General features: G+C 47.1%; 1 protein-coding gene and 1 non-coding gene across 4 annotated transcripts in view; one reads left to right on the top strand and one right to left on the bottom strand.

Annotated features, from left to right (window-relative positions):
• SMARCC2 (SWI/SNF related BAF chromatin remodeling complex subunit C2) overlaps positions 1-16,819 on the bottom strand; it is a 124,853-nt gene extending 108,034 nt beyond the window's left edge. For all 3 annotated transcript variants that reach the window (XM_069758402.1, XM_069758403.1, XM_069758404.1), the window contains exons 1-5: positions 16,664-16,819; positions 8,312-8,431; positions 4,470-4,555; positions 4,132-4,213; positions 3,827-3,919 (exon numbers count right to left, since the gene is read on the bottom strand). In XM_069758402.1, coding sequence (XP_069614503.1) covers positions 3,827-3,919; positions 4,132-4,213; positions 4,470-4,555; positions 8,312-8,431; positions 16,664-16,774 — 492 coding nt within the window. In that variant the 5' untranslated portion in view covers positions 16,775-16,819. The remainder of the gene's footprint in view (positions 1-3,826; positions 3,920-4,131; positions 4,214-4,469; positions 4,556-8,311; positions 8,432-16,663) is intronic.
• A 373-nt stretch (positions 16,820-17,192) lies between these two features.
• TRNAS-CGA (transfer RNA serine (anticodon CGA)) lies at positions 17,193-17,274 on the top strand. Its single transcript has one exon. It is a non-coding gene; the product is annotated as a tRNA-Ser (tRNA).
• The last annotated feature ends 1,130 nt before the right edge of the window (positions 17,275-18,404 follow it).

Here is an 18,404-nt window from a genome sequence, read left to right as displayed (position 1 = left end):
GCCAATGTACTGGGAGAAAGGACTTCCATTGATTCAGGGAGGACTTCCAAGTCCACCACCTGAGGGACTGTGACTCGCTGGGGAAGAAGGAAACGACGAACGAGAGATAACGGGTTCCTGTCCCACACAGCCAGGAGAGCATGCTGTAAGGGGCAGAGGTGTAGTTGAGTGAATGGGACCGCCTCCATAGCTGCTACCATCCTGCCGAGGACTCTCATACTGAAACGTAGGGAGTGAGTATGAGGTTGGGAGAGCTTCTGAGCTTCCCGCTGTAAGACTGAGATCTTTTCCGGGGGAAGAAGTACCAACCCCTGGGACGAGTCCATTATCTTTCCTAGAAAGGAAATTCGCTGAGCCGGTACTGGGGAAGATTTTTTGAGGTTTATCTTCCAACCCAGGCCAGAAAGAATATCTATTGTGATGGTCACAGCCTCCTTGCAGGTGCGGAGAGAGGGGCCTTTGATGAGGATATCGTCTAGATACGGTATCACCACCACACCTCTGGTATGGAGGATGGCCACGGCAGCCGCCATGACCTTGGTGAATACCCTGGGAGCGGTGGCCAGGCCGAAGGGCAGAGCAGCAAACTGAACGTGATCTTCCTGAACTGCGAAGCGAAGAAACCTTTGGTAAGAAGGTAAAATAGGAATGTGGAGGTACGCGTCCTGGACTTCTATGGATGCTAGGAACTCGCCTTTCTCCATGGAGGCGATGACAGAACTAAGCGATTCCATCCGAAACCGTCGCACCCTGACATATTTGTTCAGCAGTTTTAGGTCCAGTATGGGCCGTACTGTACCGTCCTTCTTTGGAACAATGAACAGGTTTGAATAAAAACCTTGAAACCTTTTGCTTTGAGGAACTGGAACAATAACCCCGTCTTCTTTTAGAGAGCGTATGGCCTGGAAGAACTCTGATGCCTTTGCCCTGGGAGGAGAAGACGGGAAAAAGCGATTTGGTGGAAGAGAGGAGAATTCTATCTTGTATCCAGAGGACACTAGGTCGTGGACCCATTCGTCGTGAACAACCGAGAGCCACGTGTCGCTGGAGGAAAGCAGGCGGCCGCCTACTTTGAGGGTTTTCTCCGGATACCGCAGGGCGTCATTGCGTGAGAGACCTGCCCGGTCTGGACCCTGACTGCCTAGGCCTGCCTCTCCAAGAGGGGGAAGGTTTGTAAGAGGTTTGAGGACCTCTATCCCTATGTTGCGCCCGGCCAGGTTCGGAGGATGTGGAAGTAGAGGACCAATTTGAGTTGAAGCGAAAAAAATCGCGACCGGGCCGGCTGTTGCTGGTTTCGAAAAGGCCGAAAGGGTCTCTGTTGTGGAAGAAATTTACTCTTCCCTCCAGTGGAGTCGGAAATTAATTGGTCAAGCTTTTCGCCAAAAAGGCGACCGCCCTGATATGGAAGAGAAGTCAATGACTTTCTGGAAGTCGAATCCGCACGCCAGTCCATCAGCCATAAGGAACTCCGGATGGTGATCGCGTTTGCTGCTGCTTGAGAAGCACAGTTAGCAGCGTCCAGGGACACGGTAACTACAAAATCTCCAGCTCTGGCTATCTGAGTAGCGAGGTCTGCTACCTCGGGGGGGGTGGGGGGAGATCGGTATCCAGCACCGTGCGGACAAGACCTCAGCCCAGTGGGTCATAGCCTTAGCCACCCACGTAGCAGCAAAAGATGGGAAGAGTGCGGCTGCTGAGGCTTCAAAGGCTGAACGCGCCATATTGTCGATCTGACGATCGGTTGGATTTTTAATAGAGGCGCCCTCCGATGAGGATAAAACAGATTTAGAAGCCAGGCGTGATACCGGAGGATTTACCAGGGGAGAATGAGACCAATCTTTTCTTAGATCCTGGGCAAAGGGATATTTTGATTCCATGGACTTCTGCCCTGTGAATCGTTTATCGGGACGGATCCTGTGAGATTCAACAATTTCCTTAAATTCAGGATGAGTAGCGAATACCTTGTGAGCTCGCTTGGTCCTCTTAAAGGACACGGCATGATCCGCTTTAGATAAAGGTTCCTCCTCAAGTTTCAAAGCCTTATTCACTGACTCAGAGTCGAGAGTCTCCTGATCGTGATGAAATTCCTGATCAAAGGACGTATCAGAATCGTCCTCTGAAACAGGTGCTCTGCTAGCCCCAATGGAAGGGGAGCGAGAAATGGAGCTCTCAGAACCCGAATCCTGGTGATGGTCTGGGGATATGGCATGAGTCCTTTTTCTGGAAGGGCGAAAGCCCCTTGGCAAGGTACGACCCCCTAGAGAGTACGAGTGGTTTTGAGGATCGGAAGCGTGATCCGTAAGAGTGCCCTGGTTAGAGGAGGAGTCTCGGAACGATTCTAATGCTTTTGCCAGGGATGCCATAGACCAGGTAAGGGAGGTAGCCCACTCAGGGGGACCAGGCTCACTAATATCGGTATCAGCAACAGGTGGTTCCTGAACAGTCGCTGGTTCACAAGCTGTGCACAATGCAGTATTGTGACCCCGGGGTAATGAGACCTTACAAGAGGTACATGCAGCAAGAAATACAGTGTGGGTTTTCCATGAATTTTTGTGAGGGCTGGATTGAGACATAGTAACCTTGAGGAGAGCGCTTATTAGCAGGGGAAGGGTTAAGCTATGTATCTGCAGCTTACCCAGGTCCTGTGTCTTGAGTCCCCAAGGGAGGTCCGCAATGTATGGTCCTGAAGGCTGTACATCGGTTGTGACCCCAGATCCAGAGATTAGGAGGGCTGGAGCAGTGCTGCAGGATCAGCGCTGGATGTACCAAGATGGCCGCCGAGATCTGTGAGGGGGCTTCTCATGGAACGAGAAGCGCTGGAAAAGATGGGCAGCGGTAATTGCCGGTGGGCGTGGCCAAGGACTCCAGCCTGTATGTGAGAAAAGCCGGGGACTAAATTTGAAAAACTTGCGGTTGCGGAGTCGCAACCGCTATTAGTGCCATCCTGAGAAGCGCTCCTTCATCAAAAATGCGCGCTGCGGGCCACCCACGGACCCGGGCTTTAGCCCTGTTAGAGGTGCGGACCTTCCATACCCCGGGGACCAGGACCCTCCCCAGCTCCTCGGCCCCAGGGGTGTACTCACGGTAGATGCGGTGGGCCGGTGCTCAATCCACCGTCACCATAGTTAGGGAGGGGGTGGATAGCTTCTGCCGCCTTGCGTCATCCGCTATGACAGTGGTGATGCAGAGGGGGGCTGCACGGACGTCATACACATTTATGTCCGGCTATGCACCTGGCTCCATGAGAGGTAGATGGAGGGCTACTCCATGTGGTCGCCTGCAATGGAGGAGGGAGATCGGAACGCGAAGGAACCGTCGCCCGTAAGGTGAGCTCAGGGCTGGCATCCAACGGTGCAGGAAAGGATACGGGAGGAACGCTCCACGTACTTGCCTGTTGATGGTTCGGGGGAGATCGGAACCTAGAAAGGGTCCGTCACCCACATTCGCTCCGTTAAGGAAAAAATAGAATAAAAAATAAAAATTTAAATAAAAACGGTGGGGTCTGAAAGCAGACCCAAGTGCCTCCTACAGACACTAAGCAAGAACTGGTTCACTTAGAGCCAGCAGGATGGTGTATACTGCAGGGGAGGAGCTATTCTTTACGTGTTTACTTAGTGTCCTCCTAGTGGCAGCAGCATAACACCCATGGTCCTGTGTCCCCCAATGAGGCGTAGGAGAAATAATTCATAAAAAGACATTCAAGTTCTAGTCCATATATTCATGCGGCAGAAAGTGCTCAACATCATGATGTATTAGATATATCCTTGGCAGAGGGTTTCAGGCATTTTATTCTTACAGAGTGAACAATATGAAACAGTCACCCTACCTGATGTCTTTTTACAATGTCTTTAAGCTTGCTCTGCAGTTTTGAGTCTATATCTGGATGAAGGTATATATTTGGTCGTGACAGACAGTTATTCTGAAGAATTAAAAAGAAGACAGCAATAAATAACAATTCTAGCATACTAAAAAACACTGTTTGAAATTAAAAACTATAAGTTTATGTTCACATCGAGCAGAATTACTGTAGCACATTCATGCATCATTTCCCCCCTGGAACTGCAAATCCGCACCAAATCTATAGGTAGAGAATTGCCCCGACCCACCAGACGAAAGAGAAGGCATCCAAACCTGCACAAGGGACTTTTCAATGTTCATAAACATTTCCACATTACGATCCATGCGAGAAGGGTTCTGGAAATCAAATCTACGCCTAAAGGGATACGAGATTGAAATTAGAGATAGCAAATGCTGGTACGTTTACATCCAATATTAATGTGCAAATTAGTTTTGATAAAGGTGTCACCTGTCATCCTGAAGACGTGCCGAGGGCACATATTGATGAAGGTCCACCCTTAATTCTGCCCATCAGAATTAATCAGGGATTAAAGCCCAAATAGCAGGCACCAAGTTCCTCTGAAGCCACAACACAGAGTGAGTACACTGAGGTTAATGTAAGGCCCTCTTACCATCCTTGGTCACTCTTAAATTTGTAAGCAGCAGCGAGGATATGACAGAGCGCTCCTCCAACTTTGAAATCCAGGAAACATTTCATCTGTAAAACAAGAAACATGGGAATGAACAAACAATAGATGTTAGCAGGTGATGACCCCCAATATGGACGACAGCAGGTGATGACCCCCAATATGGACGACAGCAGGTGATGACCCCCAATATGGACGACAGCAGGTGATGACCCCCAATATGGACGACAGCAGGTGATGACACCCAATATGGACGACAGCAGGTGATGACACCCAATATGGACGACAGCAGGTGATGACACCCAATATGGACGACAGCAGGTGATGACACCCAATATGGACGACAGCAGGTGATGACATCCAATATGGATGTAAGCAGGTAATATAGAATACTTTAGAGTTTAAAGTGGTTTTCCCATGAAAATAGTACATTTTAATAAATAGATCTTAAAAATAACTTCCGCAATTGAATGTGTTAAAAAATGTTCCTGTGCTGAGATAATCCTATAAATGTGCCCTTGCTGTGTACTGTGTAATGTATCTACAGGAACATGGCCTGATTATACCACAGCTCCTGTGAAGGGGAGGACACAAGAGAGTATACAGACATTACAGCACGGGATCACAGCTTATTCTTTCTGTGAGGCAAATCATTTCCCTGCCTGTTTAAAAACGTGTATTACCTCACAGAAAGAATCAGCTGTGATCCCCTGCTGTATCCTCTCTCTTGCTTTCTCCCCTGCCCAGGAGCTGTGTATGATCAGACCATGTCCCTGTACGGTCAGACACGGCCATTACACAGTACACAGCAGGGGCACATTTATAAGATTATCTCAGCACAGGGACATTTTTTTTTAGCATATTCAAGTGTGGAAAATATTATTATTCCAAGATCTATTCATGGAAAAGTACTTTATGGAAAAACCCCTTTATGGCTGACATACACATTAAAGGGGACGGCACCCGCTGATTTTTGCTGACCATCTAAGGTATATTGGAAACTACCGACTGTCCAACAGATGATATCAGGGGACATAGAAATTAGACGGTGAAATTCAAATGCCCAATCCTTTTGCTTGGTGGAGACATAAGCCGCTGCCCAATTAATCTGGTAGCAGCTCTCAGAGAAAACAGGAACATTTGGCTGAGATCAGGGTGGATAAAAATCAATGTTTTTTTTTTTTAAAAATTAAAAAAAAAATCGGATTTTTTTTATTTAAATCGGATTTTTTTCAATAAACTGCTTTTTGAGGAAAATATTTTACCATCCAAAGGTTCTTCCATCATGAGATAAAGCTGAGTTGTTTAACTCAGTAGAATAAAGGCTGTATATGTTTAACATTCACAATGCTATGCTCTTCCAGAGGTTTCTGTAGGATTAGTGGGCAGTTTCTCTCCTATATTATCACAGACGCTCGCTTTACTTACGCAGTTCTCAAAACTTAATTTGACTCCGCAGAGGTCCCAGCCTCTTCTTCCCGGCAAAAATGTTACAGCATGAACAGTGTTGAGAAAAAGACCTTAATCCTATTGTTCTACAAACCTATGAATACAGAATCAACCCCTTCAGTGCCAAGTCCAAGAAGTTAGACAATATGTTTCTGATTGTTTGGAGTGGAATAGATCTGCACAACACAAGAAGAATGTGAATCTAAGTGTGAGGAGGAGGAAGGGCAAGCAGACAAGAAAATGAAAGTGCAACTTTGAGCACAATACTGCAGCATAGCCACAGACAGACAAGTCTGGATCTGTTTGTGTGTACGATCTGAGGTTTATTACATTCTTTCCTTATAATGGCAGCAGGCCGTAAAAGAGACCCAGTTTGGGAATATTTTAATGAAGCTCCTTCGCCTATCGGTAAGGCAGGCATGCGTGCAAAATGCAAACGATGCAACAAAGATGCAAGGCCTGGTGGCGCGAATGAGGCAACATCATGAGAAGTGCGGTGATGAAGATGACAGTGAAGATGACAGTGAAGATGACTCATCTTCATCACCGCACTTCTCATGATGTTGCCTCATTCGCACCACCACGCCTTGCATCTCTTTGTTGCATCGTTTGCATTTTGCACGCATGCCTGCCTTACCGATAGGCGTAGGAGCTTCATTAAAATATTCCCAAACTGGGTCTCTTTTATGGCCTGCTGCCATTATAAGGAAAGAATGTAATAAACCTCAGATCGTACACACAAACAAATCCAGACTTGTCTGTCTGTGGCTATGCTGCAGTGTTGTGCTCAAAGTTTCACTTTCATTTTCTTGTCTGCTTGCCCATCCTCCTCCTCACACTTAGATTCACATTCTTCTTGTGTTGTGCAGATCTATTCCACTCCAAACAATCAGAAACATATTGTCTAACTTCTTGGACTTGGCACTGAAGGGGTTGATTCTGTATTCATAGGTTTGTAGAACAATAGGATTAAGGTCTTTTTCTCAACTCTGTTCATGTTGTAACATTTTTGCCGTGAAGAAGAGGCTGGGACCTCTGCGGAGTCAAATTCAGTTAGGTAGAAACTTTGATTTAAATCACTGATTTAAATCAAGCCTTACTGACTAGTGATTTAAATCGTGATTTAAATCGTGATTTAAATCAGTTAGATTTAAATCAAATCCACCCTGGCTGAGATAACTGTCCGTCTGTATGGGGAGAGGGGAGAGATGGCGCACCGCTATCTAATCTGAGCGGCCAGCTTCAGTTCCAAATATCTTAGGGTACTTTCACACTAGCGTTTTTTGTAAATCCGTCACAATGCGTCGTTTTGCAGAAAAAACGCATCCTGCAAAAGTGCTTGCAGGATGCGTTTTTTCCCCATAGACTTCTATTGGCGACGCATTTGCGACGGATTTGCACACTTCGCATCCGTCTTGCGACGGATGCGTCGTGCTTTGGCGGACCGTCGGGAAAAAAAACCCCTACATGTAACGTTTTTTTCTCCCGACGGACCGCTTTTTCCGACCGCGCATGCGCGGCCGGAACTCCGCCCCCACCTTCCCGCACCTCACAATGGGGCAGCGGATGCGCCGGAAAAATGGATCCACTGCACCCATTGTGCAAAGCGTTAAACGCTAGCGTCGGAATCTCTCCCCGACGCATTGCGACGGGGAGATTCCGACGCTAGTGTGAAAGAAGCCTTAGTGCTGTGAAGAGAGAAGGAAGCAATAAGGAAAGTATAATTCCCTTTCTTTGTTTGTGATCACAGTAAGTGCGGCTTCAATGATGCATTTGATTTGCCAATTTTCGATAAAAGTATAAAGATTCAAGTGACTGCAGTGCAGTCAGTCGTTCCTATAAATTGGACTGAGATCAGATGGCAAGGCGCGGACTGGCCGACAGCTTGATATACTTCTATGCAGCTGCCACACTCGGGTCAGGAGACCCGCCGGCCAGTCCGTGTATAGCAGTCAGATCTCCGGCCGATTTATACAGGCGTGAGACAGCGCCCTAAATGTGATCCCATCATGGCTTCGCAATTAGAAAGCCATCTTTTAACTTGTGCGATGGTGGAAATGTGAACTTTATCAGAAACAATCAGCACAAGTTCCGTTGCCCGCTTCTATCATAATCAGAAGCTATAAGCAAACAAAAGCACAAGTTATGGCGGGCTGCTAGTAAGAAAGTGGTTCCTGATTGCTGGACCCGTCAGTAAGGGTTTTCATGCTTTATTACAGTAGCCATCCGGTTAGCTATGCTTTATGTTTGGGATCATCCGTCCATTAGGGCCAAAGGCTGAAGCATTGCAATGACCGGTCAGCAGTGCACCACGGCGTATGTGTCAGACCATAATCCAAACATGGAAAGCGCTAGCACTGGACGATAGCTGTAGTTACCGGAAGTTTGGTGAGTGGAGCGTTGCTGACGTGTTTTCCAAAAACTTCTTCTTGGAACTGCAGGAGCTGGACCACCAGGCTGGACAGAGACTTATTAGTGGGGGGCTCGGCCTGAATGTACTGTAGTGGGACAAAGCAACTGGTTATGTAGAGTAAACGGATTGACTATCACGTATAAGGCACATATACAGGAACTATTGAAATACACAAATATTTGCCTTTGTTAGGCCAGGAGAAAGCATAAATGGCATTTGTGATCCAAGGGGTGGACTGCACTGCGACACAGGAAACTACAGAACTGCTCCATTCAGGTATGTAATCACGATTTGGGGGATAGATCCCTGTACCCCACCCTCAGAATGACATTCAGAGATGCCCTGTATAGTAGCACCCCAGCTGTCCAGGGACCGGCAGCCAGCAATGCTCATTTACATGGGGCTGTTCTGTAGTCACAGTGGGTGACTATATGGGGAGGGGAGCGCTGCGCTATATTTACTGCTCCTCGTCTCGTTCCGGTGCAGCTCAGTCTTCAGCGTCCTCTGGCAGTGACGCTCAGGTTAGAGGGCGCGGTGACGTAGTCAGTGCGCGCCCTCTGCTGAACTTCAGTGCTGAAGATGGAGCCGCAAGAGGAGCAGGTAAATATTGAAAGTGTCGGGGGTCCTGAGCGAAGAGAGGTGAGTATGTGATTTTTTTTTTTTATCGCAGCAAAAGCATATGGGGCAAGTGACTGTACGGAGCATCTTATGGGGCCTTAACGCTTGTGCAGCACTATATGGGGCAGTGACTGTACGGAGCATCTTATGGGGCCATAACGCTTGTGCAGCATTATATAAGGCAAGTGACTGTATGGAGCATCTTATGGGGCTATAACACTTGTGCAGCATTATATGGGGCAAGTGACTGTATGGAGCATCTTATGGGGCTATAACACTTGTGCAGCATTATATGGGGCAGTGACTGTATGGAGCATCTTATGGGGCCATAACGCTTGTGCAGCATTATATAAGGCAAGTGACTGTACGGAGCATCTTATGGGGCCATAACGCTTGTACAGCATTATATGGGGCAAGTGACTGTATGGAGCATCTTATGGGGCCATAAGGCTTGTGCAGCATTATAATGGGGCAAGTGACTGTATGGAGCATCTTATGGGGCCATAACGCTTGTGCAGCATTATATGGGGCAAGTGACTGTACGGAGCATCTTATGGGGCCATAACGCTTGTGCAGCATTATATAAGGCAAGTGACTGTATGGAGCATCTTATGGGGCCATAACACTTGTGCAGCATTATATGGGGCAAGTGACTGTACGGAGCATCTTATGGGGCCATAACGCTTGTGCAGCATTATATGGGGCAAGTGACTGTACGGAGCATCTTATGGGGCCATAACGCTTGTGCAGCATTATATGGGGCAAGTGACTGTATGGAGCATCTTATGGGGCCATAACGCTTGTGCAGCATTATATAAGGCAAGTGACTGTATGGAGCATCTTATGGGGCCATAACACTTGTACAGCATTATATGGGGCAAGTGTCTGTACGGAGCATCTTATGGGGCCATAACGCTTGTGCAGCATTATAAGGGGCAAGTGACTGTACGGAGCATCTTATGGGGCCATAACGCTTGTGCAGCATTATATGGGGCAAGTGACTGTATGGAGCATCTTATGGGGCAAGTGACTGTATGGAGCATCTTATGAGACCATAACATTTGTGCCGCACTATATGGAGCAAGTGACTGTACGGAGCATCTTATGGGGCCATAACGCTTGTGCAGAACTATAACGGGGCAAGTGACTGTACGGAGCATCTTATGGGGCCATAACGCTTGTGCAGCATTATATGGGGCAAGTGACTGTATGGAGCATCTTATGGGGCCATAACGCTTGTGCAGCATTATATAAGGCAAGTGACTGTATGGAGCATCTTATGGGGCCATAACGCTTGTGCAGCATTATATAAGGCAAGTGACTGTACGGAGCATCTTATGGGGCCATAACGCTTGTGCAGCATTATATAAGGCAAGTGACTGTATGGAGCATCTTATGGGGCCATAACGCTTGTGCAGCATTATATGGGGCAAGTGACTGTACGGAGCATCTTATGGGGCCATAACGCTTGTGCAGCATTATATGGGGCAAGTGACTGTACGGAGCATCTTATGGGGCCATAACGCTTGTGCAGCATTATATGGGGCAAGTGACTGTATGGAGCATCTTATGGGGCCATAACGCTTGTGCAGCATTATATAAGGCAAGTGACTGTATGGAGCATCTTATGGGGCCATAACACTTGTACAGCATTATATGGGGCAAGTGTCTGTACGGAGCATCTTATGGGGCCATAACGCTTGTGCAGCATTATAAGGGGCAAGTGACTGTACGGAGCATCTTATGGGGCCATAACGCTTGTGCAGCATTATATGGGGCAAGTGACTGTATGGAGCATCTTATGGGGCCATAACGCTTGTGCAGCATTATATGGGGCAAGTGACTGTATGGAGCATCTTATGAGACCATAACATTTGTGCCGCACTATATGGAGCAAGTGACTGTACGGAGCATCTTATGGGGCCATAACGCTTGTGCAGAACTATAACGGGGCAAGTGACTGTATGGAGCATCTTATGGGGCCATAACGCTTGTGCAGCATTATATGGGGCAAGTGTCTGTATGGAGCATCTTATGGGGCCATAACGTTTGTGCAGCACTATATAGGGCAAATATCTCTATGGAGCATCTTATGGGGCCCTTATTACCCTTTATGCAGGATTATATGGGGCATATTTTAATATGGAGCATCTAATGGGGCCTATCAAACTTTATGGAGCATTATATGGGGCTCCTGATTCAATATGGATATTCAAAAACACTTAACCTACTGATGTCTCAATTAATTTTACTTTTATTGGTATCTATTTTTACTTTTGAAATTTACCAGTAGCTGCTGCATTTTCCACCCTAAACTTATACTCGAGTCATTAAGTTTTTCCAGATTTTTGTGGCAAAATTAGGGGGGGTCGGCTTATACTCGAGTATATATGGTAAACAGTGTGGCACACAGGAGAGGTCAGACACTGTACATACACAGGAGAGGCAGACATCGTATATACAGTGGGGCAAAAAAGTATTTAGTCAGTCAGCAATAGTGCAAGTTCCACCACTTAAAAAGATGAGAGGCGTCTGTAATTTACATCATAGGTAGACCTCAACTATGGGAGACAAACTGAGAAAAAAAAATCCAGAAAATCACATTGTCTGTTTTTTTATCATTTTTTTTTGCATATTATGGTGGAAAATAAGTATTTGGTCAGAAACAAACAATCAAGATTTCTGGCTCTCACAGACCTGTAACTTCTTCTTTAAGAGTCTCCTCTTTCCTCCACTCATTACCTGTAGTAATGGCACCTGTTTAAACTTGTTATCAGTATAAAAAGACACCTGTGCACACCCTCAAACAGTCTGACTCCAAACTCCACTATGGTGAAGACCAAAGAGCTGTCAAAGGACACCAGAAACAAAATTCTAGCCCTGCACCAGGCTGGGAAGACTGAATCTGCAATAGCCAACCAGCTTGGAGTGAAGAAATCAACAGTGGGAGCAATAATTAGAAAATGGAAGACATACAAGACCACTGATAATCTCCCTCGATCTGGGGCTCCACGCAAAATCCCACCCCGTGGGGTCAGAATGATCACAAGAACGGTGAGCAAAAATCCCAGAACCACGCGGGGGGACCTAGTGAATGAACTGCAGAGAGCTGGGACCAATGTAACAAGGCCTACCATAAGTAACACACTACGCCACCATGGACTCAGATCCTGCAGTGCCAGACGTGTCCCACTGCTTAAGCCAGTACATGTCCGGGCCCGTCTGAAGTTTGCTAGAGAGCATTTGGATGATCCATAGGAGTTTTGGGAGAATGTCCTATGGTCTGATGAAACCAAACTGGAACTGTTTGGTAGAAACACAACTTGTCGTGTTTGGAGGAAAAAGAATACTGAGTTGCATCCATCAAACACCATACCTACTGTAAAGCATGGTGGTGGAAACATCATGCTTTGGGGCTGTTTCTCTGCAAAGGGGCCAGGACGACTGATCCGGGTACATGAAAGAATGAATAGGGCCATGTATCGTGAGATTTTGAGTGCAAACCTCCTTCCATCAGCAAGGGCATTGAAGATGAAACGTGGCTGGGTCTTTCAACATGACAATGATCCAAAGCACACCGCCAGGGCAACGAAGGAGTGGCTTCGTAAGAAGCATTTCAAGGTCCTGGAGTGGCCTAGCCAGTCTCCAGATCTCAACCCTATAGAAAACCTTTGGAGGGAGCTGAAAGTCCGTGTTGCCAAGCGAAAAGCCAAAAACATCACTGCTCTAGAGGAGATCTGCATGGAGGAATGGGCCAACATACCAACAACAGTGTGTGGCAACCTTGTGAAGACTTACAGAAAACGTTTGACCTCTGTCATTGCCAACAAAGGATATATTACAAAGTATTGAGATGAAATTTTGTTTCTGACCAAATACTTATTTTCCACCATAATATGCAAAAAAAATGATAAAAAAACAGACAATGTGATTTTCTGGATTTTTTTTTCTCAGTTTGTCTCCCATAGTTGAGGTCGACCTATGATGTAAATTACAGACGCCTCTCATCTTTTTAAGTGGTGGAACTTGCACTATTGCTGACTGACTAAATACTTTTTTGCCCCACTGTACACACTGTGCACACAGGAGCTGTCAGACACTGTATATACACACTGTGCGCACAGGAGAGGCCAGACACTGTATATACCTGTACACACAGGAGCTGTCAGACACTGTATATACACACTGTATATACACACTGTGCACACAGGAGAGGCCAGACACTGTATATACCTGTACACACTGTGCACACAGGAGCTGTCAGACACTGTATATACCTGTACACACAGGAGCTGTCAGACACTGTATATACACACTGTGCACACAGGAGATGTCATACACTGTATATACACACTGTACACACAGGCGCTGTCAGACACTGTATATACCTGTACACACAGGAGAGGCCAGACACTGTATATACACACTGTACACACAGGCGCTGTCAGACACTGTATATACACACTGTGCACACAGGAGCTGTCAGACACTGTATATACACACTGTGCACACAGGAGAGGCCAGACACTGTATATACCTGTACACACTGTGCACACAGGAGCTGTCAGACACTGTATATACCTGTACACACAGGAGCTGTCAGACACTGTATATACACACTGTGCACACAGGAGATGTCATACACTGTATATACACACTGTACACACAGGCGCTGTCAGACACTGTATATACCTGTACACACAGGAGAGGCCAGACACTGTATATACACACTGTACACACAGGCGCTGTCAGACACTGTATATACACACTGTGCACACAGGAGCTGTCAGACACTGTATATACACACTGTGCACACAGGAGAGGCCAGACACTGTATATACCTGTACACACAGGAGCTGTCAGACACTGTATATACACACTGTGCACACAGGAGCTGTCAGACACTGTATATACACACTGTGCACACAGGAGCTGTCAGACACTGTATATACACACTGTGCACACAGGAGAGGCCAGACACTGTATATACCTGTACACACAGGCGCTGTCAGACACTGTATATACACACTGTGCACACAGGAGCTGTCAGACACTGTATATACACACTGTGCACACAGGAGCTGTCAGACACTGTATATACACACTGTGCACACAGGAGCTGTCAGACACTGTATATACACACAGGAGCTGTCAGACACTGTATATACCTGCACACACAGGAGCTGTCAGACACTGTATATACACACTGTGCACACAGGAGCTGTCAGACACTGTATATACACACAGGAGCTGTCAGACACTGTATATACCTGCACACACAGGAGCTGTCAGACACTGTATATACCTGCACACACAGGAGCTGTCAGACACTGTATATACACACTGTGCACACAGGAGAGGCCAGACACTGTATATACCTGTACACACTGTGCACACAGGAGCTGTCAGACACTGTATATACCTGTACACACAGGAGCTGTCAGACACTGTATATACACACTGTGCACACAGGAGATGTCATACACTGTATATACACACTGTACACACAGGCGCTGTCAGACACTGTATATACCTGTACACACAGGAGAGGCCAGACACTGTATATACACACTGTACACACAGGCGCTGTCAGACACTGTATATACACACTGTGCACACAGGAGCTGTCAGACACTGTATATACACACTGTGCACACAGGAGAGGCCAGACACTGTATATACCTGTACACACAGGAGCTGTCAGACACTGTATATACACACTGTGCACACAGGAGCTGTCAGACACTGTATATACACACTGTGCACACAGGAGCTGTCAGACACTGTATATACACACTGTGCACACAGGAGAGGCCAGACACTGTATATACCTGTACACACAGGCGCTGTCAGACACTGTATATACACACTGTGCACACAGGAGCTGTCAGACACTGTATATACACACTGTGCACACAGGAGCTGTCAGACACTGTATATACACACTGTGCACACAGGAGCTGTCAGACACTGTATATACACACAGGAGCTGTCAGACACTGTATATACCTGCACACACAGGAGCTGTCAGACACTGTATATACACACTGTGCACACAGGAGCTGTCAGACACTGTATATACACACAGGAGCTGTCAGACACTGTATATACCTGCACACACAGGAGCTGTCAGACACTGTATATACCTGCACACACAGGAGCTGTCAGACACTGTATATACACACTGTGCACACAGGAGAGGCCAGACACTGTATATACACACTGTGCACACAGGAGATGTCAGACACTGTATATACCTGTACACACAGGAGCTGTCAGACACTGTATATACACACTGTGCACACAGGAGATGTCAGACACTGTATATACCTGTACACACTGTGCACAAAGGAGATGTCAGACACTGTATATACACACTGTGCACACAGGAGATGTCAGACACTGTATATACACACTGTGCACACAGGAGATGTCAGACACTGTATATACCTGTACACACAGGAGATGTCGGACACTGTATATACCTGTACACACAGGAGAGGCCAGACACTGTATATACACACTGTACACACTGTGCACACAGGAGAGGCCAGACACTGTATATACACACTGTGCACACAGGAGCTGTCAGACACTGTATATACCTGCACACACTGTGCACACAGGAGAGGCCAGACACTGTATATACCTGTACACACAGGAGAGGCCAGACACTGTATATACACACTGTGCACACAGGAGAGGCCAGACACTGTATATACACACTGTGCACACAGGAGAGGCCAGACACTGTATATACACACTGTACACACTGTGCACACAGGAGCTGTCAGACACTGTATATACCTGCACACACTGTGCACACAGGAGAGGCCAGACACTGTATATACACACTGTACACACTGTGCACACAGGAGAGGCCAGACACTGTATATACACACTGTACACACTGTGTACACAGGAGCTGTCAGACACTGTATATACCTGCACACACTGTGCACACAGGAGAGGCCAGACACTGTATATACCTGTGCACACAGGAGATGTCAGACACTGTATATACACACTGTATATACACACTGTGCACACAGGAGAGGCCAGACACTGTATATACACACAGGAGAGGCCAGACACTGTATATACCTGTGCACACAGGAGATGTCAGACACTGTATATACACACTGTATATACACACTGTGCACACAGGAGAGGCCAGACACTGTATATACACACTGTGCACACAGGAGAGGCCAGACACTGTATATACACACTGTGCACACAGGAGCTGTCAGACACTGTATATACCTGCACACACTGTATATACCTGTACACACAGCGCTGCTCGGCGCCAGCTGCGGGACGTCAGGACAGCGGTCACATGATGGCAGTGCCGGACATGACAGCTGTACGGGGAATCCGCATCTGTAGGACACGGCCGGGTATGGCGGGTACATGGCGGCTCCCAGCGGTGCTCTGCCCCCCGTGTCATGCCCCCACATCGGGCACGTGCAGGCCCCACATCCTGGCACCGAGCCCCCGGCCCTGCCATCCCTCCTCGTGCAGCTGCCCCCAGACCCCCGTGTGTACAGCAGGTGACAGGTCGCCGCCGGGACCCCCGTTTCCCCCAATGTCGCGGATCCCCCCACCCCATCGCCGGGCCCGACTCTTTGTTCTCCGTTAACAGCTGAGGGGATACACCGTCGTTCTCGCCGTGACACTCAGCATCTCCTCCCGGTACCTTCTTGTAGTTTTTCCCCAGCCATAGTCGCACGTTGTCGAACTGGGAAATGGTGTCAGAGGACTCGTAATATTTCACGTTCGGGCCGCCGTCCTTCTTCCGCACCGCCATCTTTTGCCTGCCTGCCCGGCACTTGCAGCCACATAGTAGAGAGACGACTCCTAGCGGCTGCGCAGTGCACTGCAAGACAGGAGACCAGGGGCAATAGTGCCTCCTGCCGGCCGAAAGGAGAAACTACTAGGAGACAGCATAGAGGGCGAGAGAGGAAGACTGGCAGAGGAAGGACCTGAATGGAAAGATGGGGGAGACGTATAGTATTACTGTTGTGTGACATTGGGAGTCACCGAATACTCTGTGACCGACTGATGAGAAACAAACTTCGCCACACAGGCGCGAGCGTGCTGCCAGGACGAGACGCAGCTGCAGTCCAGGGCAGAACGAGTTAATCTGCGTTCCACCAATGAGCGGAGGGCACGAGAGGAGGAGGATCGTAGTCTGTGAGGGAGCTGTGAGCGGCCGTTGGCTGACAGTCACGGTGGCCGAGTGGTTAAGGCGTTGGACTCGAAATCCAATGGGGTTTCCCCGCACAGGTTCGAATCCTGTTCGTGACGAGATCAGATTTTTACTTTCTGCTTAGAATTTAGTTATAATTATTTACAGTAAGTCAGGTCGTTATATATGTGTATGTATATTCATGTATGTATAATAATGTTTGCAATTATATATATACTAGGTGGTGGCCCGATTTGAACGCATCGGGTATTCTAGAATATGCATGTCCACGTAGTATATTGCCCAGTCACATAGTATATTGCCCAGCCACGTAGTATATTGCCTAGCCACGTAGTATATTGCCCAGCCACATAGTATATTGCCCAGCCACGTAGTATATTGCCCAGCCACGTAGTATATTGCCCAGCCACGTAGTATATTGCCCAGCCACATAGTATATTGCCCAGCCACGTAGTATATTGCCCAGCCACATAGTATATTGCACAGCCACGTAGTATATTGCACAGCCACGTAGTATATTGCCCAGCCATGTAGTATATTGCACAGCCACGTAGTATATTGCCCAGTCACGTAGTATATTGGCCAGACACGTAGTATATTGGCCAGACACGTAGTATATTGCCCAGCCACGTAGTATATTGACCAGCTACGTAGTATATTGCCGAGTGATGTAGTATATTGCCCAGCTACGTAGTATATCGCCCAGCCACGTAGTATATTGCCAAGCTACGTATGTCACAGGTTAAAAAATAAACATATACTCACCTTCCGAGGGCCCCTTGTAGTTCGGTCAAATGACCGTGACGTCATGGCAGGTCCTTCTCCCATACCATCCTTGCCACCGGAACTAGCCGCTTTCATGGAGCGGTCACCGGAGCGTAGCCAGGAGCGAGAAAGGCGACGGAAGGTGAGTATATAATGATTTTTTTTTTTATTATTATTTTTAACATTAGATGTTTTTACTATTGACGCTGCATAGGCAGCAGATAGTAAAAACTGATTTAAAAAGTACCACTCCCAACGGTTTGAACGAAGAACTGCTATTCTCTGGCTTTTATGGATAATTACCATAGTATTAAAATCTACCTTTGGATGAAGATATTACTGGATAAAGGTTCCCCTTTTTTTTTTTTGGACAACAATTCATTATTGGTTTTTCTTTTTCTTTATTATAGGTCATCTGCTTATGTCACCAGCCTCTTCTATATTCAAAATTATATATAAGATT

The sequence above is a fragment of the Ranitomeya imitator genome, chromosome 3 (assembly GCF_032444005.1).
Source record: "Ranitomeya imitator isolate aRanImi1 chromosome 3, aRanImi1.pri, whole genome shotgun sequence".
NCBI classification, from domain to species: Eukaryota; Metazoa; Chordata; class Amphibia; order Anura; family Dendrobatidae; genus Ranitomeya; species Ranitomeya imitator.
This window is presented reverse-complemented; position numbering and strand designations above follow the sequence as displayed.